Source organism: Accipiter gentilis, unplaced genomic scaffold (assembly GCF_929443795.1).
Source record: "Accipiter gentilis unplaced genomic scaffold, bAccGen1.1, whole genome shotgun sequence".
Taxonomy (NCBI): Eukaryota; Metazoa; Chordata; class Aves; order Accipitriformes; family Accipitridae; genus Astur; species Astur gentilis.
The window spans coordinates 1-25,510 of NW_026061039.1; the positions used below are offsets into that span (position 1 = coordinate 1).

Consider the following 25,510-nt stretch of genomic DNA (forward strand, 5'->3'; position numbering starts at 1 on the left):
TCCCCAAATTGCGGGGTGCCCACCTCGGGAGGGGCGCAGCACGATGATGTAATCCTCGGTGCCGCATTCCAGCGCCTTCCGGAATTCGGCTTCGCTGGGAGGGGGGAGGGGGGGGGGGGTGACACGGACATCGGGGTGTCACCAACCCCCCCCCCCAAAACACCGGTGTCCCCTCACCTGCTGACCAGCCGGTGCAGGGGGGCACCCAAATGGAGAGTGAGGCGGGTGCTGAAACCTGTGAAGAAAGCGAATGACATCATAGCGATGTCACAGTGATGTCAGAGTGGCGCAAGAGAAGGGAGACGCGTCGGGGGGGGGGGGGACACGGACACGCACACGGGCGTGTGTAACACAAAGGGGGTGACGCGGGGGGGTGCGGCACGGGGCGTGGTGCCACGGGCGGGTGTGGCACGGGGCGGGGTGACGCGGGCGGGTGTGGCGCGGGGCGTGGTGACACACCCACCCCCCCCCCCCCCCAGTCCTTACCGGGCAGCAGGGGTTCGCGGGGGTTGATTTCGTCAGGCCCGGGAACGACGACGTCGTCTCCGCCTGTCGGGTGGGGCTGCCGAACCCCGCCCTGTCGGACCCCGCCCCTCAAGGCCCCGCCCAGGGCGAGGCGGAGGCGGGGCCGGTTGAGGGTGGGGAGGCGCAGGGCCCCCAGCGCCCCCAGGTTGGCCCCCAGGTGGGTCCCCAGCAGCAGCGTCACCACCCCCCACGTCACCCTGGGGACCCACCCCCCCCCAAAAAAAATAAAATATCCCATCAGGCCTTGCGGCGGGGTGGGCGGGGCATAACAGCTCCCGGGGGGCACCCCTCCCCCCAGGGGGCGGGGCCAAACCCTTCCCAGCAGCCCCCCCCGGAGGGGGGGGGAGGCAAATTTGCCCCATTAAGACCCAGTGTGCAAAGCCCCGCCCCTTCACTAAGCCCCGCCCCCTTTTTGCCAAGCCACGCCCCTCTTCATTGAGAAACGAGCTCCACCTCCTCTATTGGAACACCCCAGAAGCCCCGCCCACGCTGCTAACCACACCCCCTTCCTGTAGCCCCACCCCCAACACGACTCCCAGGCCCCGCCTCCCTGAGGCCATGCCCCTCCCCTAAGGCCACGCCCCTCCACAGGATCACGCCCCCTCCCAAAGGCTCTCCCCTCGAGTCCCCGCCCCCTCCTCACAGCCACGCCCCCTCCCATTTCCCCACAGTATAATCAAGCCACACCCCTTCATCACAGACCACGCCCCCTTTCCCCAGGCCACGCCCCCTTTCCCAGCATCCCCCGGGGCTCACCATGGCCGTCCCTCCAGCAGCGGCAGCAGCACCAGCGCCAGCAGCAGCCCCGCCCCGTTCACCAGCGTCTCCTGCCCAGTCCCACCAGTATGGCACCAGTATGGCACCAGTAACCCCCGGCCACCACCCTCCGCCCGCCCCCATGGCCTCCCAGTACAAACCAGTTGGCCTCCCAGTGCTCCCAGTCTAGCCCAGTTGCCCTCCCAGTGCTCCCGGTCCAGCCCAGTTGGCCTCCCAGTCCTCCCAGTCCAGCCCAGTTGGCCTCCCAGTGCTCCCGGTCCAGCCCAGTTGGCCTCCCAGTGCTCCCAGTCCAGCCCAGTTGGCCTCCCAGTCCAGCCCAGTTGCCCTCCCAGTGCTCCCAGTACAAACCAGTTGGCCTCCCAGTGCTCCCAGTCCAGCCCAGTTGCCCTCCCAGTGCTCCCGGTCCAGCCCAGTTGCCCTCCCAGTGCTCCCAGTCCAGCCCAGCTGGCCTCCCAGTCCCTCCTCACTACCCCACTGCCCCCCCAGTCCCCTCCCAGTCCCCCCTAGCGCCCCCCAGTGGTGTCCCAGTCCCTCCCAGTCCCTCCCAGTGCCCCACCTGGCTGCTGTCCTTGGCGGCCACGTCGGCCATGTTGTCCCTCCGCGCCTGGTGCACGGCCAGCGCCGCCCGCGTGGCCCCGCCCGCCACGCCCACGATGCACTGGGGCGGGGGCACCCCGGTCACCCAGTGCCCCCCAGTATCCCCCAGCACCAACCCAGTATCCCCCAGCATCACCCAGCAAAACCCCAGTGCCTCCCAGTATGCCCCAGCAAAACCCCAGTGCCTCCCAGTATCCCCCAGCATCACCCCAGTGCCTCCCAGTATCCCCCAGCAAAACCCCAGTGCCTCCCAGTATCCCCCAGCATCACCCCAGTGCCTCCCAGTATCCCCCAGCAAAACCCCAGTGCCTCCCAGTATCCCCCAGTGCCACCCCCAGAGCCTCCCAGTATCCCCCAGTGACTCCCAGTATCTCTCAGTGCCTCCCAGTATCCCCCAGCAAAACCCCAGTGCCTCCCAGTATCCCCCAGTGCCACCCCCAGAGCCTCCCAGTATCCCCCAGTATCTCCCAGTGCCTCCCAGTATCGCCCAGCGGCTCCCCGTATCCCCCCGCTCCCTCCCGCGGTGGGCGGGGCGATGGGCGGGGCGATGGGCGGGGCGCCGTCACCTTGGCGGCGGCCGCCAGCGTCAGGAGGGCGGGGCCGGCGCGCGGCCAGGCGGGCGCCAGCAGCTCCAGCACGAGCGCCGCGTCGTTCAGCACGTCGGCCGCCAGCCTGGGCGGGGCCTCCACGTCACGTGGGCAGAGGGGCGGGGCCTCCCGCCGCCACCAGAGGGGGAGGAGCGGGAGGCGGGGCTTAGAGAAGGGAGGCGGGGCTTCAAGGGGGGCGGGGACTCACCGCCACTGCTTGGCCTCGCAGTCCAGGCGGGTCCTGGGGATCCCAGTGCTCCCAGTAAGGGCCAGTTACCTCCCCAGTGGGGCCGGTAACTCCCGGTCACCTTCCCCAATGGCCCCTGGCGCCTCCCAGTAACGCCTCGTCACCTCCCCAGTGCTCCCAGTAACTCCCAGTCCATCCCAGTCACCTCCCCAGCGCTCCCAGTAACTCCCAATCACCTCCCCAGCGCTCCCAGTAACGCCTCATCACCTCCCCAGCGCTCCCAGTCCATCCCAGTCACCTCCCCAGCGCTCCCAGTAACTCCCAGTCACCTCCCCAGCGCTCCCAGTAACTCCCAGTCCATCCCAGTCACCTCCCCAGTGCTCCCAGTAACTCCCAGTCACCTCCCCAGCGCTCCCAGTAACTCCCAGTCCATCCCACTCACCTGCCCAGGGCTCCCAGTAACTCCCAGTCACCTGCCCAGGGCTCCCAGTAACTCCCACCGATCTCCCACTCCATCCCAATATCCTCCCAGTATACTCTAGTTCTCTCCCAGTAACTCCCACTCATCTCTCAGTGCCTCCCAGTCCATCCCAGTATCCTCCCAGTCCATCCCAGTGCTCACCCCTGGAGCCAGGCGAAGGTGATGCGGGTCACCATCCCCACCCCGTCTGTGGGGGCACCGGTTTTGGGGTGAAAACGGGCGATTTTGGGTACGGGGGTGGGTTTTGGGGTGAAACTGGGGGATTTTGGGGGTGAATAGGAGGATTTGGGGAGGTTACGATAACAAAAGAGTATAAAAATGAAAGATTTTGGGACCGAAACGGGAAATTCCAGGTTCAAAAACAGAGTCGGGAGCGAGATGGGGGAATTTTGGGGGTAAACTCAAAACGCTTCGGGGTCAGCCGCGGATTTGGGGTTCCGCGAGAGATTTTGGGGTGAAACCAGGGGTTTTTGGGGTCGGGGACACGACACTCACCACGCAGCACCCAGGTGAGGGTGGCCCCGGTGACGGTGGCGGCGCCGTCGCCCACCCCCACGGCCTGGAGAACCGCCCGGGTGGCCAGGGCGCCCGTCAGGGTGCTGCACAGCGCCTGCCCAGTGCTCCCAGTTACTCACCGGTTACCTCCCAGTAACCCCCAGTTGCCCCAAATCTCTTCCCAGTAACCCTCAGCCCCCTCCCAGCACCTCCAAATCCCTCCCAGTGCTCCCACTACTTCTGCCGCTAGCACCCAGTGCTCCCAGTACCCCTCCTGTTGGCCCCCAGTGCCCTCCCAGTGGCCCCCAACCCCCTCCCAGTGCTCCCAGTAGCACCTGAAGAGCGTCCCAGCACTGGTACTGGAGATAGTCGGGGCTGACGCTTTCGGGGTAACCCTGTGGCAGCAGCACTCGCTGGGGTGGGGTGGGGGGGAAATGGGGAGGGGGGTGTCAGGTACTCCTGGGACCCCCAAATTGCTCCTGGGATCCCCCCAAATCCCATTTGCCCGCCCAGGACCCCCCCCGTGCTCCATTACTGCCCCCCAGGACCCCCCAAAACCCCAAGAGCCCCCCCGAACCCTGTTAGCCCCCCCAAATCCTCCCAGGACCCCCTTAGCCTCCCTTAGGACCCCATTAGCCCCCCCAAATCCCCCCAGGACCCCCCCCAGACCCTCACTACCCCTCCTAGAACCCCAATAACCCCCCCAGGACCCCAATAACCCCCCCTAGGACCCCATTAGCCCCCCCAAATCCCCCCAGGACCCCCCCCAGACCCTCACTACCCCTCCTAGGACCCCAATAACCCCCCCAGGACCCCAATAACCCCCCCAAATCCTCCCAGAACCCCTCCTGGGACCCCAATAACCCCCCAAATCCTCCCAGAACCCCTCCTGGGACCCCAATAACCCCCCCAAATCCTCCCAGGACCCCCCCCAGACCCTCACTACCCCTCCTGGGACCCCATTAACCCCCCCTAGGACCCCAATAACCCCCCCAAATCCTCCCAGAACCCCTCCTGGGACCCCAATAACCCCCCCAAATCCTCCCAGGACCCCCCTGGGACCCCAATAACCCCCCAAATCCTCCCAGAACCCCTCCTGGGACCCCAATAACCCCCCAAATCCTCCCAGGACCCTCCCTGGGACCCCAATAACGCCCCCAGGACCCCAATAACCCCCCTAGAACCCCAATAACCCCCCCAAATCCTCCCAGAACCCCTCCTGGGACCCCAATAACCGCCCCAGGACCCCAATAACCCCCCCTAGAACCCCAACACCCCCCCCCCAAATCCTCCCAGACCCTCCTTACCCCCCTCCACCCCCCCAAAATCCCCCCTCCCCGGCCTCTCACAGCGGCAGCGCGGCGCAGGCAGGAGTGCGAGCAGGCCCCGGGGGGGACGAGGCGCTGGAGCCCCCCCCGGGGATCCTCCCGGTACCGGGCGGCCTCTCGGGACCCCCACAGCTCCCGACAGAGCGGGGGGGGGTCCTGGAGGGGTCCCAGCCCCCCCCCGGAACCCTCCGGCCGCTTCATCCCGTCAGCGGTTGGGTCTGAGGGGAAGGAAAGGCCGAGGCGGGGTGTGAGGCCTAGTCGGGCAGCGCGCTTCCGGCCGGCGGGCTAGGCAGGTGGTCCTCCAGGTGTCTATGGTCTTCGTTGAGGTGGGTAGGGACCGAGGTCCTCCGCGACTCTATGGTCTGAGAACGGGACGCTCTAGTCAGGCGGTTCGGCCAGCTCTATGGGCTCTGCTGGGACAGTCTAAGAAGGAGGTCCTCCGACTCGATGGTCTCCCGTTGGGGCGCTCTAGAAGAGCTGTCCTCCACATCTCTATGGTTGCCAGCGCGCCGCCACGCCTCTATGGTTCCACGGGACGCTCTAGACCCCACGCAGCCTCTATGGTCATGCGGACACTCCGGTGCCTCTTCCCTCCCCTCTCTATGGTACCATGGGATGCTCGAAGCCGCCTCCCCCCGCCTCTATGGTTACGTGGCCCCTCTGGTACCTCTTCCCCCCGTCTCTATGGTCTCCCCGCCCACCCTGGACGCCCGGGTCCCCCCAAAACGCAACCACGGCCACAGCTCCAAGCGCTTTATTGGGTGGGATGGTGATGGGTGGGTGGGGCTGGGGGCGGGACCACCCATGGGTCACCATGAGGTTCAGCCGACACAGACACGAAGCCAATCGGGGTCCTCCAAGGTGGTGTTGACCCACCTCCGGGACCTGCGCTTGACCCATGGGGCACCCATGGGTGCTGTGGGGCACCTATAGGTCTCATGGAGCACCTGTGGGTCACTATGGGGCACCTATAGGTCTCATGGAGCACCCATGGGTGCCATGGGTCACTATGGGGCACCTACAGGTCTCATGGAGCACCCATGGGTGCTGTGGGGCACCTATAGGTCTCATGGAGCACCTGTGGGTCACTACGGGGCACCTATAGGTCTCATGGAGCACCCATGGGTGCTGTGGGGCACCTATAGGTCTCATGGAGCACCTGTGGGTCGCTATGGGGCACCTACATGTCTCATGGAGCACCCATGGGTGGTTGATCATCACCACGGGGTTCAGCTAACGCAGACGCAGAGGAGACCACGGTCCTCCAAGGTGGCGTTGACCCACCTCCAAGACCCACAGGTGGCTGGGGAGAACCTGTGGTTGACCCTGGGGCACCCATGGGTGCCGTGGGTCACTATGGGGCACCTACATGTCTCATGGAGCACCCATGGGTGGCTGATGATCACCACGCGGTTCAGCTAACGCAGACGCAGAGGAGACCACGGTCCTCCAAGGTGGCGTTGACCCACCTCCAAGACCCATGGTTGGACAGGGAGCGCCTGCTGTTGACCGGGTCGCACCCATGGGTGCCGCGGGGCGGCGGTGGGGCTCAGCTGATGTAGACGCGGTGGAAGTCGTGGGCGCCGAAGGCGGCGTTGCACTTGGGGCACTTGCGCTGGCGGGTGTCGTAGCGGCTCTTGACGCACTCGAAGCAGAAGACGTGGAAGCACTTGGTGAGGACGGCGTCCTTCTTGCGGGCGTTGCAGCACGGGCAGGTCAGGCGGGCCTGGCGGTGGGCGGGAGACAACGACAAGATGGCCGTCAGCCCCACGGGGGCACCCTGCCAGCCGCCTGGCACCCGCGGGTGCTTCGGGCCCACCCGTGGTCTTCCAAGCCCACCCTGAGGTCCTACGAGCCTATGGGAGGTGGTGGAGAGGCAACGGGAGGGCGGGACGAGATGGTTGTTGGCCCCGTGGTGGGAGCTGGAGCACCCGTGGGTGCTCCAGCCCCACCCAAGGTCCTTCAACCGCCACCCGAGGTCCTCCAAGGCCACCCAAGGTCCTCCAACCCCATCACAAGGTCTTCCAGCCCCCTCCAAAGTCCTCCAGCACCCACTCGTGGGTCCTCCAACCCCACCCAAGGTCCTCCAGCACCCACTTGCAGGTCCTCCAACCCCACCCAAGGTCCTCCAGACCCACCAGTAGGTCCCTGGACCCCTTCCAAGGTCCTCCAGCACCCACCCGAGGTTCTTCAACTGCCGTCAAAAGACCTCCAACCCCATGCAAAGTCCTCCAGCACCCACCCATGGGTTCTCCAACCCCACCCGAGGTTCTCCGGCACCCACTCGTGGGTCCTCCAACCCCACCCAAGGTCCTCCAAGCCCCAATCCAAGGCTCTCCAGCTCTCCACCAAAGTTCTCCAACCCAACCGCAAGGTCCCCCAGCCCCTTCCAAGGTCCTCCAGCCGCCTCGCCCAGCAGCAGGGAGCCTTGGGGGAAGATGTGGGTGCCCCCCCCCAACCCTGCCCAGCCCCCCCCCGGCACCCATGGGTGCCCCCCCGCCCCGCAACCGTACCCGATACTCCTTGATCTCCTCCTGGAGGATCTGGTCGGCGTCGGCGTAGACCTCCACCTTCCGCTGCTTCTCCAGCTTCCGCCGCAGCCGCGACAGCTCCTCCTGCCACGGGGATGGGGGGGGGGTGTGTGTGATGACCCACGGCGGCACCGTGGGTCCGTACAGATTCCCTATAGCCCTCCAGAAAAGCCCTATAGGCCCCTGCAGACCCCCTATAGGGCCCCCCCAGAGCCTCTATGGGTCCCACAGACCTTCTATGGAGACCCCCAGAGCCCCTATAGATCCCCACAGAACCCCTTATAGGCTCCTACAGAACCCCCTTCATCTTTAGGTCCCCTATATGACCCTGTAAAGCCCCTACAAACCCCCCCTGCCCCACACCACCCCACAGCACGTCACAGAACTCCCTAAGGACCCCCCACCCATCCCACAGCCCCATATATTCCCCCCCAGCTCCCCTATAGAGCCCACAGGGTGCCGTAGGGACCCTATAGAGTCCTCTGGAGTTCCCAGGCCACCCCGTAAGGCCCCCCAAGGCCTCCATAGCACCCCCCACAGCCCCATAAGGACCCCCGACCCATCCCACAGCCCCATATATTCCCCCCCAGCTCCCCTACAGAGCCCATAGGATGCCGTAGGCACCCCCCAGCCTCCCCGAACAGCCCCATAGGACCCCCTACAGCCCCCCCCCAACCCCATTAAAGCCCCATAAGGACCCCTATGGATGCCATAGGGGGTTCCCACCTGGGCCCGTTTGAGGCTGAGCGATTCCTTATCCTTGGCCGCCCGGTTCTCGGCGGCGCAGGCCTGCAGCTCCCGTAGCCGAGCCTGGACGTGCTCCCCCTGCGCCCGCAGGTCCTCCGCCAGCTGCGCCGCCTCCACCGCCTGCGCAACCCCGGACGTCCGCGTCACCCCCCTCCTCGCTCCCGAAATCGGGGGGGGGGGGGGGGGGGGGGGGATGTCCCCGTCGTGTCTCCCCCACCCCCCCAAAATCCCACCGCATGGATGCTAGGGTCCCCCCACCCCGACGCTAGGGTCTCTCGGGGTCCCCAGGGCCGAGTTTCCTTCTCCCGGACACCTGGGTGTCCCCCCCCCCCCCAACACTTGGGTGACCCCCACCCCCCCGCCAGACAACTGGGTGCCCCCCTTGGGTGGGTGCCCCCCCTCCTCTCCCACTTCCCACCTTTCTCTTGTTGAGCTCCAGGGCCTGGGAGCGAAGGGCCAACTCCTTCTCCACCGCCGCCAAACTGCTCTGCAGCCCCCGCTCCTTCTCCTCCAGCTTCTGCACCACCAGCAGTTGGGCGTCCACCTGGGGACGACACCCCCCCGTCGCGTCAGGGACGTCTGGGTGCCCCCCGTTTTGGACACCCACGTCCCTATGGGCCTGGACACCAGGGTGACCCCCAACCCGGACGCCCGGGTCCTCCCCAACCGCCTGGGTGCCGCCACGACCTCGATGGTGAGAACCTCCTCCACCATCTCATCCTTCTCTTGGCCAACTGGGTTCCTCCAACCATCTTGGTTCTCCTGGACCCCCACGTCCCCCCAGACCTCCCCGAACCCCTGGGCCCCACCACGACCTCGATGGCGAGACCTCCTCCACCATCTCATCCTTCTCTTGGCCAACTGGGTTCCTCCAACCATCTTGGTTCTCCTGGACCCCCACGTCCCCTTGGACCTCCCCAAACCCCTGGGTCTTCCCCGGACACTTGGGTCCCACCTGGGCCTTGAGGGCGAGGACCTGCTCGGCCAACTCGTCCTTCTCCTCCCGCAGCAGCTTGTGGATCTGATTGGCCTTGATCCGCTCCGACATCAGCTTGAAGTTGGCGTCGTCCTTCTCCCGCAGCTGCTGCAGCAGCCGCAGGTTCTGCTCCTGCATGTCCTCGAAGGCCTGGCCCGTCACGTCCATCTCCGACAGCAGCGCCTCCTCCTCCTGCCCCGCCCCCCCCCCGGGGTGACACGCCCGCCGTGAGGTCACCCGCCATCCTTCCGTGACATCATCACCCCCCGCCCCTCCCAACGCCTTCATCCCCGCCGCCCTTCCCCGCCCGGAACGTGCCTGTGACATCACAAACCCGCTTCGTGGCGTCACCGAATGCGCTCCTCGGGTCACACGGCGTGCCGGTGACATCACAAACCCCGCCCGCCCCCCCCGTGATCCACACTTGCCACGGGCCACCTACCCGCCGTGGAGCCCCGACACCCTCGTGACATCACGAGCTACGGCTGTGACGGCAGAGGGCGCGGCCACCGTGCCACGCGGCCCGCCCGTGACGTCACGGCTGCCGCCCCTCCCGGCCTCCCGTGAGCCAACGCGAGCGCGCTTATGACGTCACAAGCTACCTTAGAGGCCCGAGGGACCAAGCCACGCCCGCTCCCCTCCCCCCAAAACCGCTCCCCACCCCACCCCCGAGGATGCCCCGCCCCTTCCCCAGCCCACCGACCGCACCCCTGCCCCGCCCTGCCCCGCCCACCTGCTTGGTGGCGGCCAGCTTGCGCTGCAGGTGCTCGATCTGCTCCTCGGCCTGCCGCAGGCGCCGCAGGGCCTCCTCGTCCGCCAGCTTCTTGCTCTCCCGCCGCTCCCGCTCCTCCAGCTCCCGCGCCCGCCCGCGCAGCTCCTCCGCCTGCCGGCCTGTGACGTCAACGCCCCCGCCCTGCCCCGCCCGGCACCCCGCCCCGCCCCAGGGAGGAATCGCGGAGGGGTCGATCCCCGCCACGTCGCCGCGCCGGGGAACCCAGGTGAGGCAAGCGCAGGGTGGGGGGGGGGGGGGGGCGATCGCGTGAGGTAATGATGCGAGCTAACGGTGTGAGGTAACGGCGTGAGGTAAGAGCGTGAGGTAATGATGCAAGCTAACGGCGTGAGGCAATGGCATGAGGTAATGATGCGAGGTAACGGTGTGAGGTAACGGCGTGAGGTAAGAGCGTGAGGTAATGATGCAAGCTAACGGCGTGAGGTAATGATGCGAGGTAACGGTGTGAGGCAATGGCATGAGGTAATGATGCGAGGTAACGGTGTGAGGTAACAGTGTGAGGTAATGGCGTGAGGTAACGATGCAAGCTAACAGTGTGAGGTAACAGTGTGAGGTAACGGCGTGAGGTAATGATGCAAGCTAACGGTGTGAGGTAACAGTGGGAGGTAATGATGCAAGCTAACGGTGTGAGGTAACAGCGGGAGGTAATGATGCAAACTAACGGTGTGAGGTAATGGCGTGAGGCAACGATGCGAGCTAACGGTGTGAGGTAATGATGTGAGGTAACGGCGTGAGGTAACGGCGTGAGGTAATGATGCGAGGTAACGGCGTGAGGTAACGGCGTGAGGTAATGATGCAAGGTAAAGGTGTGAGGTAACGGTGTGAGGTAATGATGCGAGGTAATGGTGTGAGGTAAAGGTGTGAGGTAATGATGCAAGCTAACGGTGTGAGGTAACAGTGTGAGGTAACGGTGTGAGGTAATGATGCGAGGTAACGGTGTGAGGTAATGGTGTGAGGTAACAGCGTGAGGTAATGATGCAAGCTAACGGTGTGAGGCAATGGCGTGAGGTAACGATGCGAGCTAACGGTGTGAGGTAACGGCGTGAGGTAACGGTGTGAGGTAATGATGCGAGGTAACGGCGTGAGGTAATGATGCGAGCTAATGGTGTGAGGTAACTGTGAGGTAATGATGCGAGCTAACGGTGTGAGGTAATGGTGTGAGGTAACGGCGTGAGGTAACGATGCAAGGTAACCGTGAGGTAATGGTGGGAGGGAGCGACGCAAGGGCCCGGCCTGAGAGAGTGGCGGGGGAGCTCGGCGTGAGGGAATGTGCGTTAGCATGCCGTTAGCCTGCGTTAGCGTGTTAGCATGCCATGGGCGAGCACTAACATGTAGTTAGTGTGCATTAGCATGCGTTAGCATGCAGTTAGCGTGCATTAACGTGTAGCTAGCGTGTGTTACCATGCAGTTAGCGTGCATTAACATGCCGTTAGCGTGGGCTAGTGTGCATTAACGTGCCATTAGAATGCATTAGCATGCCGTTAGCGTGCCTTAACAAGCCGCCAGTGTGCATTAGCAAGTATTAACACGCAGTTAGCATGCGCTAGCATGCATTAACATGACATTAATGGGGGCTAGTGTGCATTAACATGCTATTAGCGTGCATTAGCATGCTGTTAGCGTGCGTTAACATGCCATTATCATGTCAGCATGGTGTTAGCGAGCCTTAACGTGCCATTAGCACACTAGCATGCCGTTAGCGAGCCTTAACATGCTGTTAGCGCGTCTTAACATACACTAACATGTCATTAGCAGGTATTAATGTGCATTAACACGCCGTTACCACGCATCAACACGCCATTAGCATGTTAGCACACCGTTAGCGTGCATCAACACGCCGTTAGCGTCTATTAACGTCCCTCAACACGCTGTTAGCGCACGTCAGCGTGCCTCGACATGCCATCTGCACGCGTTCACGTGCCGTCCGCGCGCGTTAGCGTGCCGTTAGCGTGTTCGGGTGCCGTTCGCGTGCCCTGACCTCAGCCTTGCTCTTCCTCTCGGCCGCCATCAGCTGCACCTTGTCCCGCTGCTCCTTGGGCGCCGACTTGTACATGTCCAGCAGCAGCTTCATCTCCTTCTGGCTCTCTTGTGCCTTCCTGCCCCGCCCCACCCCATTTGCATCTCATTTGCATCTCGCCTCTTTGAAGGCTCCTCACTCTCCCCCCGCCCAGGTCCCCCCATAACTGCCCCCCACCCCCACCAAAACCACCCCAAACCACCCCCCACCCCTTCAATGCCCCCCGAACCCCCGCCAGGACCCCCACAACACCCCCCCCTACCCCGCCCTGCCCCGCCCCTTACTTGAGCTCCGCCCGCAGCTGCTTGAGAACCTCCGAATCCTTTTTCTTGGGCTCGTCGGGGGGACCCTTGGGACGCTCCCGCTCCCGCAGCCGTTCCCGTTCCCGCTCGGGACCCCCCCGGGAAGCTCCGGGCCGAGGCAGGGCCGGGGGCGGGTCCTTGACGCGGGGCGGGGGGGGTTGCGCCGGCGGGGGCGGGGCGGGGGTGGGGGTCGGCGGGGGGGCAGAGGCGGCGGCGGGAGGGGTGGGCTCCTCCTCTTCAGGCGGTCGCCGTGGCGGGGCCGCTTCGGGCGTGGCGGGCGTGGCAGGCGCCTCCCGCTTGGGCTCAGGAGGGGTGGGGCCTGATGGGGCCCCGCCCTCTTCTTCCTTGATGGGGGCGGGGCCTGCCCCCCCACTGCCGGCAGCAGCGGCGGTCTCCTCCGGGGGGGCGGCGGTGGCGGCGGTTGGGGGGGGCGGAGGGGGCGGAGCGCTGCCTTGAGGGGGTGGGGCGCCACTGGCTTGGAGGCGGAGCTAGAGGAGGGAGGGAGGAGTCAGCGGGCCACACCCATGAGAAGGGAGTGGCGTAGCCCTTTTAAGAGCACACACACACGCCCCCTCCAAGCCCCGCCCTCTTTGTGGGGTCCACCCATACAGCCCTTCTGAGGCCCCACCTCCTTAAAAAACACCAGGCCCCGCCCTCCCAAGCCCCACCCCCTTCAAACGGCCACACCCCCTACGGGAAGGCAGGGAAACCACCGCCCAATCCCCTCCCAGGGGCTGCCCCCGCCCCCCCCTCCCCCACCTCCTTAAAGGGGCTACGCTACCCAATCCTCCTGGAGTGATGGGGTGCGGCCGGGGCTGCCCCACCCCACTCCCTTGAAAAGACCACACCCCCCCCGAGGCCCCGCCCACCTTGTTGATCTCGGCCTGCACCTCCCGCAGCTTCCGCTTGTAGCGCTGGACGTCGCCCTTGAGCTGGTGGTTGTGGTTCTGCAGGCTGCTGATCAGGTGCCGCATCTCCCGGTTGATAGGGCCTGTAGGGGCGGGGCAGGGCGTGGGGCGGAGGACGTGGGGGGGCGGGGACACAGCCCACGTCCAGCCCCACCCCCTCCCCTTTCACCTAGGGTCATAGAGACCGCGGGGGGAAGAGGGAGCAGAGCGGCCTACGGTGCTGCGACCATAGAGTTGGGGCGTGGGGGGGGGGGGGGCGCGTGTCCCCAGAGCGTCCCCAGACCCACCCGTGCCCAGCCCGCCCCCTCCGCAGCCCCTCTCTACGGCCCCCGCGCCCTGGCGGGTCCTCCGAGGGGGTTTTTGGCGGCCGTGGGTCGCGCCGTGGGTCTCACCCGCCTGCTCGTTGGCCGCCAGGTTCTGCTCGAACTCGATGCGCAGCATCTCGTACTCCTTGCGCACCTGGGCCAGCGTGTCCTCCAGCTGGATCACCTCCGTCCGCAGCCGCTTCTGCACCCCCAGCTCGTCGCTCTGCCCCCGGCGGGGGGGACGCGGAGACACGGAGGGTGTAGGGGACGTGGAGGACACGGGGGACGTGGAGGACATGGAGGACATGGGGGACGTGGGGACACAGAGGACATGGAGGACACGGGGGACGTGGAGGACGTGGAGGACACGGGGGACGTGGAGGACACGGGGGACACGGGGGATGTGGAGGACACGGGGGACACAGAGGACGTGGAGGACACGGGGGACGTGGAGGACGTGGAGGACACGGGGGACGTGGAGGACGTGGAGGACACGGGGGATGTGGAGGACACAGGGGACACAGAGGACGTGGAGGACACGGGGGACACATGGAGGACATGGAGGTCATAAAGGACATGGAGAACATAGAGAACGTGGGGACATGGAGAACAGAGAATGTGGAAGACATAAGGACATGGATGACATGAAAAATGTGGAGGATGTGGGGACACAGAAGACACAGAGAACATGAAGGACGTAGAAAACGTGGAGAATATAGAGAACATGGAGAACGTGGAGGACACGGAAAATGCGGAGACCGTGGGGACATGGAGGACACGGAGAACATGGAGGACACAGACAACGTGGAGGACACGGAGAACGTAGAGGACACAGGGATGTGGAGAACATGGAGAACGTGGAGGAAATGGGGACACGGAGACACCAAGAACAAGGAGGACATGGGGACACAGAGAACGTGGAGAACATGAGGTCATGGAGAACATGGATGTCATAAAGGACACGGGAAACATAGAGAACATGGGGACACAGAGGACAGAAAACGTGGAGGACATAAGGACACGGACGACATGAAAAACGTGGAGAACATGGGGACACAGAAGACACAGAGAACATGAAGGACGTAGAGAACGCGGAGAATATAGAGAACACGGAGAATGTGGAGGACACGGAAAATGCGGAGGCCATGGGGACGCGGAGGACATGGAGAACGTAGAGGCCGTGGAGAACAGAAGCCACGGGGACAGGGAGGACGTAGGGGACACAGAGGATGTGGAGAACACGAGGGAGACGGGGGACCCGGGGGACGTAGAGAAGTGGGGGACAGGGACACGACAACGTGGAGGACACAGGGGACGCGGGACACGTAACACACAGGGGACACGGAGGACACGAGGGACACGGAAACACGGAGCCCATGGGGGACAGGGACACATAGACACGTCAGCGTCAGCGGGGCGACCATCTTGGATGACCGTGAGCTGGACATGCCATGACACCCCCTGACCCCCAGACACCCTGCGGAGCCCCAAAGATACTTGAGGACACTTGGGGACACACCTTGATGACATCACGACCCACCTCCACGTTCTCGCTACGATGGAGGTGGCCATCTTGGACGGCCAACAGTTGGATGCCGTGATGTCCCGTGACCCCCAGGACCAACGGGACACCCCAGGGAGCTCCAAGGACACTTGGGGACACCTTGATGACATCGAGAGCCACCTCCACGTTCTCAATATGATGGAGGTGGCCATCTTGGACGGCCAACAGTTGGATGCCATGACGTCCCATGACCTCCATGACCAACGGGACACCCCGGAGAACCCCCGGGAGGCTTGGGGACAGCCAAGGCCACCTCGGGGACACGTCCCCTCACCTCCATGTGCTCGATGTGGCGCAGGTGGCTGTTCTTGGTGGCCAGGAGCAGGGCGCGGGCCTCGTCCAACTGCGTCTTCACTTGGAGGCTCTCGTGGTAGAGGAGGGAGAACTGGGACTGCAGCACCTTGTACTCCAGCGTCTCCTTCACCGCCTCCTCCGGCAGCGAGCGCAGGGCCACCTGCGGGGACCGTCCCCCCTCCGATGACGTCGTGGCCTGTCCTCCCCTCCGCCCCCCATCACCGTCATCCCCTGGAGCTCCCAGATGTTCTCCCAGATGTTCTCCCCGTTCTTCTGGGTCCCCAAACGTCCCCTTTTCGCGCCTCTACGGCCGCGGCGCCGTCTCCCTCTTGCCGCCAAACGTTCCCGGTGTTGATGCGGTGTCCTCCCCGTGTCCCTCAGGGTCCCCTGTGTCCCCCCCCCCCACCGTGTCCCTGCTGTCTCCAACGTCCCTGATGTCCCCCACATCCCCGATGTCCCCAACGCCCCCGATGTCCCTGACGTCCTCCAAGTCCCTCGTGTCACCAACGCCCCCCACGTCCCTGATGCCCCCTGTGTCCCCAACGTCCCCAACGTCGTCCCTGTGTCACCTTGAGGCGCTCGTGGCCGCGCACGGCCTGTTGCAGCTCCTGCTGCAACTTCTCCAGCTCCGCCATCCGGCTGTTGGCCAACTCTTGGTTCCCCTCCAGCTCCGCGTTCAGCATCTCAAACTGGGGAGGGAACGGGGTGGGGGTCACCCCAAAACCCTGGGGTCACCCCAAAACCCACCGACCCCCCCCTCCTCGGACCCCCCCAAACCCATCCCAAGCCCCGCAGCGCTGTGTTCAGCATCTCAAACTGGGAGGAGGGGGTCACCCCAAAATCCTGGGGTCACCCCAAAACACACCAACCCCCCCCAGACCCCCCTCGGACCCCCCCAAACCCATCCCAAGCCCCCCAGCTCTGCATTCAGCATCTCATAAACTGGGAGCCCCTTCCTCTAAATCCAGGGGTCACCCCAAAAAGCACCGACACCCCCAGATCCCCCCCAAGTGCCTCCAAACGTGTCCAAGGGACCCCAAAAACCCTTCAGGACCACCCCCCCCAAACTCCCCCAGGACCCCCCCAAACCTGCTCAGGGATCCCCCAACCCCACCCCAACGTACCCCCCAACCCCCACATGCGCCCCCAAACTCCCCCAGGGGCCCCCAAACCCCCTCAGGTCCCCCCCAAGGGGTCCCCCAACACCCTCTAAGAACCCCCAAACCCCTCCAGACCCCTCCCAGGGTCCCCCCAAAGGAGCCCAACCCCCCAAGTGACCCCCAAAGCCCCTTAGGGACCCCCAGACCGCCCCCCCACATACCTTCTGCATACTGAGGGTGATCTGTCCCCCCTGGAATCCTCCGGAGCTGCCGGAGCCGTAGGAACCTGAGGTCAGCTGGGGACATGGGGACGTTAGGGACACCGAGGACACCCCAAAGACATCAGGGGCAACCCAGGGATGTTGGGGACACCCTGGGGACATTGGGGTCACCCCATGGACGTCGGGGATGTTGGGGACACCCCTGGAGACACCCCATGGACACCAGGGATGTTTGGGGACACCCTGGGGACATTGGGGACACCCTGGGGATATTGGGGACAGCCAAAGGACACCAGGGACGTTGGAGACACCCCAAGGATATCGGGGACATCTCAGGGACTTCAGGAGTGCTGGGGACGCCCCAGGGATGTCGGTGACACCCCAGGGGACATCAGGGACAACCAACGACATGGGGTGACCCCAGGTGATGCACGGTGATGGCAAGTGGCACGAGGTGACCCCAAGTGCCGCAGAGGGACCCCAAGTGCCAGAGACCAAGGGTGGTGGCCCCCCATGGAGCGCCGGGGCTCCTCAGAGCCCGGCAGCGGGTCGGGGGACGTTAGGGACACGGCGACCACCCTCGGGGACACCGTTGGGGACGCGTGGGGCGGTCACCTGCTCGAGGGCCTCGGCGAGGTGGCGGTCGAGGCGTCCCTCGCGCTTGCGCAGCTTGGCGCTGTCCCACTGCAGCCCTTCCACCGTCGTCCCCATCTCCAGCACCTTGGTCTCGGCCGAGGTGGCCTTGTCCTGCAGCTCTGCCAGCTGCGGGGGGGGGACAAGACACGGGGACGTTGTGGGGACACCCACAGTACCCCCTCAGGGGAACCCACAGCGCCCCGTGGGGACCTTGGCCACGATCGTCTCGTGGGGACATTGACCACGTCGCTCTACAGGGACGTCGGCCGCGGAACCCCATGGGGACGTCGGCCATGGAAGCCCACGAGCAGATCCACCACGGAACCCCATGGGGACGTTGGCCATGGAACCCCATGGGGACGTCGGCCATGGAAGCCCATGAGCAGATCCACCGCGGAACCCCCATGGGGACGTTGGCCACGGAACCCCATGGGGACATCGGCCATGGAAGCCCATGAGGAGATCCACCACGGAACCCCGTGGGGACATCGGCCGCGGAACCCCATGGGGACATCGGCCACAGAAGCCCATGGGGACATTGGCCACAGAAGCCCATGGGGACATCGGCCATGGAAGCCCACGAGATCCACCACGGAACCCCATGGGGACGTCGGCCATGGAAGCCCACGAGCAGATCCACCACGGAACCCCATGGGGACGTTGGCCACGGAACCCCATGGGGACATCGGCCATGGAACCCCACGGGGACATTGGCCATGGAACCCCACGGGGACATCGGCCATGGAAGCCCATGAGGACATTGGCCATGGAAGCCCATGAGGAGATCCACCACAGAACCCCATGGGGACATTGGCCACGGAACCCCGTGGGGACATCGGCCACGGAACCCCGTGGGGACATTGGCCACAGAAGCCCATGGGGACATCGGCCATGGAAGCCCATGAGATCCACCACGGAACCCCATGGGGACGTCGGCCATGGAAGCCCACGAGGAGATCCACCACGGAACCCCATGGGGACGTCGGCCATGGAAGCCCACGAGGAGATCCACCACGGAACCCCACGGGGACATCGGCCATGGAAGCCCACGAGGAGATCCACCACGGAACCCCATGGGGACGTCGGCCTTGTCATCCCATGAGGACATCGGCCATGGAAGCCCACGAGATCCACCACGGAACCCCACGGGGACATCGGCCGCGGAACCTCATGAGAACATTGACCGCGGAACCCCACAGGAATGTCGTGAGGACAACCCCATCCCCTTGCCCAGTCCCTCCCAGTGCTCACCAGTGCCTCCCAGCGCCCCCTCATCCCCTCCCAGCGCCCCCTCATCCCCTCCCAGTCCCCTCCCAGTGCTCCCAGTACCTCCAGGGAGACGCGGTGGTGTTTCTCCTGCAGCTGGAGCGTGAGGTCCTGCAAGCGCCGGTGCTCCCGCAGCAGCTCCCGCAGCAGCGCCCGTCCCGCCTCCGCCAGCTCCGCTGTGGGACCCAGGTGTCTGGCGACCACCCTGACACCCCCAAATCCTTTGGGGACCCCCCCCGTCACCCCCAGCACCCGCTGACCCCGGTGTCTGGGTGCCCCCCCCCCCCCCCAAAAAAGAAAGGGGACCCAGGTGTCCCGCTGACCCCCAAAACAGGGACCCGAACATTTGGGCGCCCCCACGTAAGGACTGAGGTGTCGCGGTGACCCCAAAAAAGGGGACCTAAGCATCTGGGTGATCCCCAAAAATGAGACCTGGATGTCCCAGTGACCCCCAAAAAAGGGATCCAGATGTCTAGGGACGCCCCAAAAAGTGACCTACGTCCAAGTGACCCCAAAAATGAGACCCAAGTGCCTGGGTGACCCCCAAAAAGAGACCCAGGCATCCGGGTGCCCCCAAAAATGGATCCAGATGTCTAGGGGTCCCCCAAAAAGTGACCCAGGTGTTCAAGTGACCCCAAAAATGAGACCCAAGTGCCTGGGTGACCCCAAAAATGACACCCAGGCATCCAGGGACGCCCAAAAAAAGGACGCAGGCATCCAAGTGACCCCAAAAAAGGGACCCAGATATCTAGGGGTCCCCCAAAAAGCGACCCAGGTGTCCAAGTGACCCCAAAAATGAGTCTGGGTGACCCCAAAAAAGGGACTCAGGCACCTAAGTGACCCCAAAAATGAGACCCAGGTGTCCGGGGGTGCCCAAAAAAAGGACACAGGCATGCAAGTGACCCCAAAAATGAGACCCAGGCATCTGGGTAACCCCAAAAAAGGGACCCAGGCGTCTGGGGGCACCCAAAAAAAGGACTCAGGCATCTGAGTGACCCCAAAAATGAGACCCAGGCATCTGAGTGACCCCCAAAAATGGACCCAGGCATCCAAGTGACCCCAAAAATGAGACCCAAGTGTCTGGGTGACCCCAAAAAAGGGACCCAGGCGTCCGGGGGTGTCCAAAAAAAGGACCCAGGCATCCGAGTGACCCCCAAAAAGTCACCCAGGCTTCTAAGTGACCCCCAAAAAGGGACCCAGGCATCCGAGTGACCCTCAAAAAGTCACCCAGGCATCCGAGTGACCCCCAAAAAGTCACCCATGCTTCTAAGTGACCCCCAAAAAAGGACCCAGGCATCCAAATGACCCCCAAAAAATCACCCAGGCATCCAAATGACCCCCCAAAATGAGACCCAGGTATCCAAATGACACCCAAAAAGTCACCCAGGCATCCAAATGACCCCCCAAAATAAGACCCAGGCATCCAAATGACACCCAAAAAGTCACCCAGGCTTCTAAGTGACCCCCAAAAAGGGACCCAGGCATCCGAGTGACCCCCAAAAAGTCACCCAGGCATCCGAGTGACCCTCAAAAAGGGACCCAGGCATCCAAGTGACCCCCAAAAAGTCACCCAGGCTTCTAAGTGACCCCCAAAAAGGGACCCAGACATCTGAGTGACCCCCTAAAAGTCACCCAGGCTTCCAAATGACCCCCCAAAAGTCACCCAGGCATCCAAATGACACCCAGAACAGGACCCCAGGCACCCAGGGGGGACCCCAGGACCCCCCCTCTCCCCTCCCCATACCCCCCCCCCCCCCAAAAAAACACCACAGCAGGGACTCACGGCGGGCGGCCAGGCGGGCCCCCAACTCGTGGGCGCGACGGTGGGCCCCCGCCAGCCCCTCCACCAAACGGGCGACGGCGGCGGGGGCGAAGGCGAGGCGGGGGCGCAGGCGCAGCTCCCCCTCCTCGGGGCCGCTGCGGCTCAGCGCCGCCACGAAAGCGGCCGCCGGACCCCCCAGGCGACCCCCGCTTCCTCCCGGGGGGGGCGCGGTGGGCGGGGGGGGCGGCGGGGGGACGCCGGGACCCCCCCAGGGCTCTGCTGGGGGAGAGGGGAGAGGGTCAGGGCCCCCCTCCCAGCGGCCCCAATTAGCTCCCGTCTAAAGAGCCCCCCTCCCCTCCAGAAAACCTAATTGCCCCCCAATGCCCCCAATTGCCCCCCAACTGCCTTGATTGCCCCCCAACGCCCCCAATTGCCCCCCCCAGTACCCCTGCTTGCCCCCAACTGCCCTCCCAGTACCCCTGCTTGCCCCCCAACACCCCCAATTGCCCCCCAACGCCCCCAATTGCTCCCCCCCCAGCATCCCAAACCACTCCTCAGGACCCCCCCTGCCTTCCCCAACGCCAGCCCACCCCCCCAGATTGCCCCCAGCCCCCCTAAACTACCCCACAAGAACCTTAATTGCCTCCAGAACACCCCAGAGCCCCCCACGACTCGCAAAAGCCCCCCCCAAACTGCCCCCCAGCACCCCTCAAATTGCTCCCAGCACCCCTAATTGCCCCTTGTGACCCCCAAGAGCCCCCCCCAAACTTCCCACCCCCTCAAATTGCCCCCTTAGTTGCCCCCCATGGGTTCCAACAGCCCCTCAACACCCCCCAACCCCCCTCCCCGAATTGTCCCCCTTTAACCCCAAAAGCCCCCCCAAACTGCCAACACCCCTGGGAACCTTAAATGCTCCCCAAACCCCAAAATAGCCCCCCACCCCCAACTCACCCCTCCTATCAGAACCTTCGGCCTCGCTGAGGGGGGCTGGGGGGGGCTCGGGCCCCTCAGGTCGGGGTTCAGGGGGATCCCCGGGGGGGGCAGGGGGTGCCCCCCCCTCCCCCTCATAGCGCCGCAGCAGCGCCTGCACCTCCGCATCCAGCTGGGGGGGAAAATGGGGGGGTTAGGGCACCCCAAAACCTTGGGGGGGGGGGGTCATGGGGGACCCTCGAGGGGATTTGGGGGGGGTCCCAGAGAGGTTTGGGGGAACCCCAGGGGGGGTTTGGGGGAGAGCAGAGGGTCAGGACACCCCCAAATCTATGGGGGGGGGGCTGGCTTAAAGCACTCCAAGGGTGGTTGGGGGGGGGTGTCCCTGGGGAGATTTGGGGGGGCCCTAAGAGGTCTGGGTGGACCCCAAGGGACTTGGGGAGGGGCAGGGTGGTTTTGGGGTGTCCCCCCCCAGGTCATTTCTGGGGCACTTTCAGCCTTTTTGAGCTCTTTATCAAAAGGGGACCCCTCCAAAACAGCCCCGAAGGAGCCCAGATGACTTTGGGGGCGCTGGGGTCCATTTTGGGGTCCCCTCACAGTTTAGGAGTCCCTTGTACCATTTTTGGGGTCCCCATGGCCATTTTTGGGGCCACTTTCAGCATTTTTGCATGCTCCATCCACGCCTACCAAGCCGGAACCCCCCTAAAAGAACTCCTAGAATCCCGCGGGCAAATTGGGACGTTTGGGCCAATTTTAGGGTCCCCTCGCAGCCTTCTGGGGTCACCAAGCACATTTTCTGGGGTCCCCACGGCCATTTTGGGGGTCCCCGCTTATATTTTTAAGGCACTTTTAGCCCTTTTGAGCACCCCATCTATACCTACCCCAGTTAGCATCCTCCAGAAAAACCTCAAAACAATTTTGGGGCACTGGGGACAATTTTGGCGTTCCCCGACAGCTTTCTGGGCTGGGGTTCCCCAACGCCATTTTGGGGGTCCCAAGGGTAATTTTGGGGTCAAGAAGGACAGTTTTGGGGGCGCCGAGGCCACTTTTGGGGTTGACAAGAACAGTTTTGGAGGTGCCGAGGCCGCTTTTGGGGTTGCTGAGGCCACTTTTGGGGTCAAGGACAGTTTTGGGAGTGCCGAGGCCACTTTTGGGGTTGCCGAGGCCAATTTTGGGGTTGACAAGGACAGTTTTGGGGGTGCTGAGGGCACTTTTGGGGTTGCCGAGGCCAATTTTGGGGTCAACAAGGACAGTTTTGGGGTCGACAAGGACAGTTTTGGGGGCGCCGAGGCCACTTTTGGGGTTGCTGAGGCCACTTTTGGGGTTGACAAGGACAGTTTTGGAGGTGCCGAGGCCACTTTTAGGGTCGACAAGGACAGTTTTGGGGGCGCCGAGGCCACTTTTGGGGTTGCCGAGGCCACTTTTGGGGTCAAGAAGGACAGTTTTGGGGGCGCCGAGGCCACTTTTGGGGTTGCTGAGGCCACTTTTGGGGTCGACAAGGACAGTTTTGTGGGCGCTGAGGCCACTTTTGGGGTTGCTGAGACCACTTTTGGGGTCGACAAGGACAGTTTTGGGGGCGCCGAGGCCACTTTTGGGGTTGCCGAGGCCACTTTTGGGGTCAACAAGGACAGTTTTGGGGTTGACAAGGACAGTTTTGGGGGCGCCGAGGCCACTTTTGGGGTTGCCGAGGCCAATTTTGGGGTTGACAAGGACAGTTTTGGAGGTGCCGAGGCCACTTTTAGGGTCGACAAGGACAGTTTTGGGGGCGCCGAGGCCACTTTTGGGGTTGCCGAGGCCACTTTTGGGGTCAAGAAGGACAGTTTTGGGGGCGCCGAGGCCACTTTTGGGGTCAACAAGGACAGTTTTGTGGTCGACAAGGACAGTTTTGTGGTCGACAAGGACCGTTTTGGGCCACCTTTCTCCCTTTTAACCCCCCGCGGCGCTCGGCCGCGTCTCCACCGGGGTCGGTACGATCCGTCCGGGTTTCGGGTTCTCCTTTAGCAGGTTTTGGGTTACGGTCGGTGAAATTTGGGATTGTTTCTCACCTGTCCCCAGAACCGGTTGACCAGCAGGAGGGTGGCGTCGTCGGTGGCCTGTCGCTTCTCCAGCTTCTCGATGCGCTCCCGCAGCTCGTCCTCGCACGCCTGACGCTGCTCCAAGCGCTCCGCCAGCTTCTTGTTCTTGAATTGCAGCACCTTCAGGTCCATCTCCTCCTGGGGGGGGGGGGGGGACACACGACACACAGGAATTTTGGGGGGGCCCCAGGGTTTTTTGGGGCGGCCCCAGGGGTTTTTGGGGCGGCCCCAGGGGTTTTTTGGGGGCCAGGGACGACAGGACACCCACCGTGGAAGAGATGCCGCCGAGGCGCAGGGGTTCGATGAGGGTGGTGGGGGGCTGCTCCTCGCGGGGGGGTTTCTTCTCGGGGGGGGCCCCCGCTCCCCCCATCGCTGGCCCCTCTTTTCGCCCCCGCCCCTGACATGGCCTTGCCTATTGGGGGGGGGGGGGTTATTATGGGTCTGGGGGGGGGAAAAAGGGTTATGAGGGGCAATGGGGGGGGGTTATTGGGGTAACTGGGGGCAATAAGGGGGTTACTGGGGGGGGCTGAAGGGGGGGGGCGGCAATGGGGGGGGTAAGGGGGGAGGGGGAGGCAAGGAGGGATGGACGTGGGGGGGAAGGGGGGGGGTTAAGGGGGCTCAGCGGGTGGGTGAGGGGGTGCAGGGGGGGTCTATAAGAGTCTATAGGGGTCTATTTATAGAGCTCTGGAAGAGTCTATGGGGGGGGTCTAGAGGAGTCTATGGCAGCCTACGGGGGTCTATAGGAGGTCTATAAAAACTTACGGGGATCTATAAGGGTCTACGGGGATCCATAAGGAGCTATGGGGCTCTATAGGGGTCTATAAGGATCCATAGGGATCTATTAAGGCTCTGGAGAAGTCTATGGGGGGGGCCTATAGGAGCCTATGGCAGTCTACGGGGATCTATACAGTCTACGGGGATCTATAAGGATCTATAGGGGTCCATAAGGACCTACGGGGCTCAATGGGGGCCTATAAGGGTCTGTGGGGGTGTATGGGGGTCTATAAGGATCTATAGGGCTCTATCAAGACTCCGGAGAAGTCTATGGGGGGGGTCCTATAGGAGTCTATGGCGCTCTACGGGGATCTATGGGGATCCATAAGGACCTATGGGGCTCTATGGGGGCCTATAAGGGTCTGTGGGGGTGTATGGGGTTCTATAAGAATCTATAGGAGTCTATCAAGACTCTGGAGCAGTCTACGGGGGGGCCTATAGGAGTCTATGGCGCTCTACGGAGCTCTATACGGCTCTACGGGGATCTATAAGGATCTAGGAGGATCTATACGGATCTACGAGGATCTATAGGGACCTACGGGGCTCTATAGGGGTCTATAAGGGTCTATAGGGGGCGTGAAGGGCCCGCCCCCCCCTCCCGCTCCGCACCCACCGCCGCTGCCTCCGCCGGCCCGGCCCGCGCCACTGCGCAGGCGCAAGACACCGCTCCGCGCATGCGCAGGCCCCGCCCCCTCCCTCCGTCGCGCAGGCGCAGGAGCGCCTTGGCCGCCGTTGCCGTGGTAACCGTGGGGTGGGGGGAGGAGCGGAGAGCTCCGCGGCGACCAATCAGGAGAGGAGAGAGGGCGGAGGGCGTGGCCTGGAGGTCTTAAAGGGGCAACACGACGGGGGCCCCACGGAGACCCCCCCAGCCCCATGGGGACCCCCTGAACCCCACAGAGCTCCTACGCCACCCCCCCAGGGTCCCCCTGAAACCCACGGGGACCCCTCAACCTCGTAAGACCCCCCCCTCCCCGCCATGGGACCCCCCCGAGCCCTCTTCAGCCCCATAGGAACCCCCAAACCCCCAGGGATCCCCCTGCCAAGGACCCTCCAGCCCTATAGAGACCCCCAAAGCCCCCATAAGACCCCCCCCTCTCCCTGTGAGAGGACCCCCAATCTTTCCCTAGACCCATGGGACCCCCCCCCCCCCCAGCCCCACAAGACCCCCAAACCCCCTCTGACCTCCCCCCAACCCCAGGACCCCCCCTTCACCCTATGAGAACCTCCCCTTGCCCCCCCCCCCAATCCCCTTGGGGACCCCCCTGAGCACCACAGGGACCCTCAAGCCCCTTGGGACCCCCCCCCCCCCCCCCCCCCGAGACCCCCTTAACTGCATAA

The 25,510-nt window shown here is 64.1% G+C and overlaps 2 protein-coding genes and 1 long non-coding RNA gene across 3 annotated transcripts; all 3 read right to left on the reverse strand.

Moving 5' to 3' along the window:
• Nucleotides 1-23: 23 nt before the first annotated feature.
• On the reverse strand, nucleotides 24-5,367 carry RUSF1 (RUS family member 1; the record flags this gene model as incomplete). Its single annotated transcript, XM_049797625.1, has 11 exons — nucleotides 4,999-5,367; nucleotides 3,985-4,062; nucleotides 3,650-3,764; nucleotides 3,296-3,341; nucleotides 2,695-2,727; nucleotides 2,466-2,571; nucleotides 1,859-1,960; nucleotides 1,282-1,352; nucleotides 487-722; nucleotides 178-235; nucleotides 24-94 (listed from the first exon to the last, which is right to left on the reverse strand). Coding segments are annotated over exons 1-11 (1,096 nt in total), but the record flags the coding sequence as incomplete, so codon positions are not given.
• Nucleotides 2,795-3,286, reverse strand: LOC126037311 (uncharacterized). Its single transcript, XR_007505604.1, has 3 exons — nucleotides 2,941-3,286; nucleotides 2,879-2,909; nucleotides 2,795-2,837 (listed from the first exon to the last, which is right to left on the reverse strand). It is a non-coding gene; the product is annotated as an uncharacterized LOC126037311 (long non-coding RNA).
• Nucleotides 5,368-5,896: 529 nt separating the features above from the next.
• On the reverse strand, nucleotides 5,897-24,802 carry RNF40 (ring finger protein 40). The gene is made up of 20 exons (XM_049797626.1): nucleotides 24,786-24,802; nucleotides 23,667-23,810; nucleotides 23,369-23,536; nucleotides 21,348-21,498; nucleotides 20,418-20,675; nucleotides 18,698-18,810; nucleotides 17,348-17,494; nucleotides 16,733-16,807; nucleotides 15,981-16,100; nucleotides 15,392-15,571; nucleotides 13,641-13,776; nucleotides 13,210-13,331; nucleotides 12,323-12,828; nucleotides 12,000-12,117; nucleotides 9,965-10,114; nucleotides 9,211-9,423; nucleotides 8,674-8,799; nucleotides 8,235-8,375; nucleotides 7,491-7,592; nucleotides 5,897-6,703 (listed from the first exon to the last, which is right to left on the reverse strand). Exons 2-20 carry the CDS (start codon nucleotides 23,766-23,768, stop codon nucleotides 6,527-6,529), a joined length of 3,105 nt encoding a protein of 1,034 aa, XP_049653583.1. The 5' UTR covers nucleotides 23,769-23,810; nucleotides 24,786-24,802; the 3' UTR covers nucleotides 5,897-6,526.
• Between the last annotated feature and the right edge of the window lie 708 nt (nucleotides 24,803-25,510).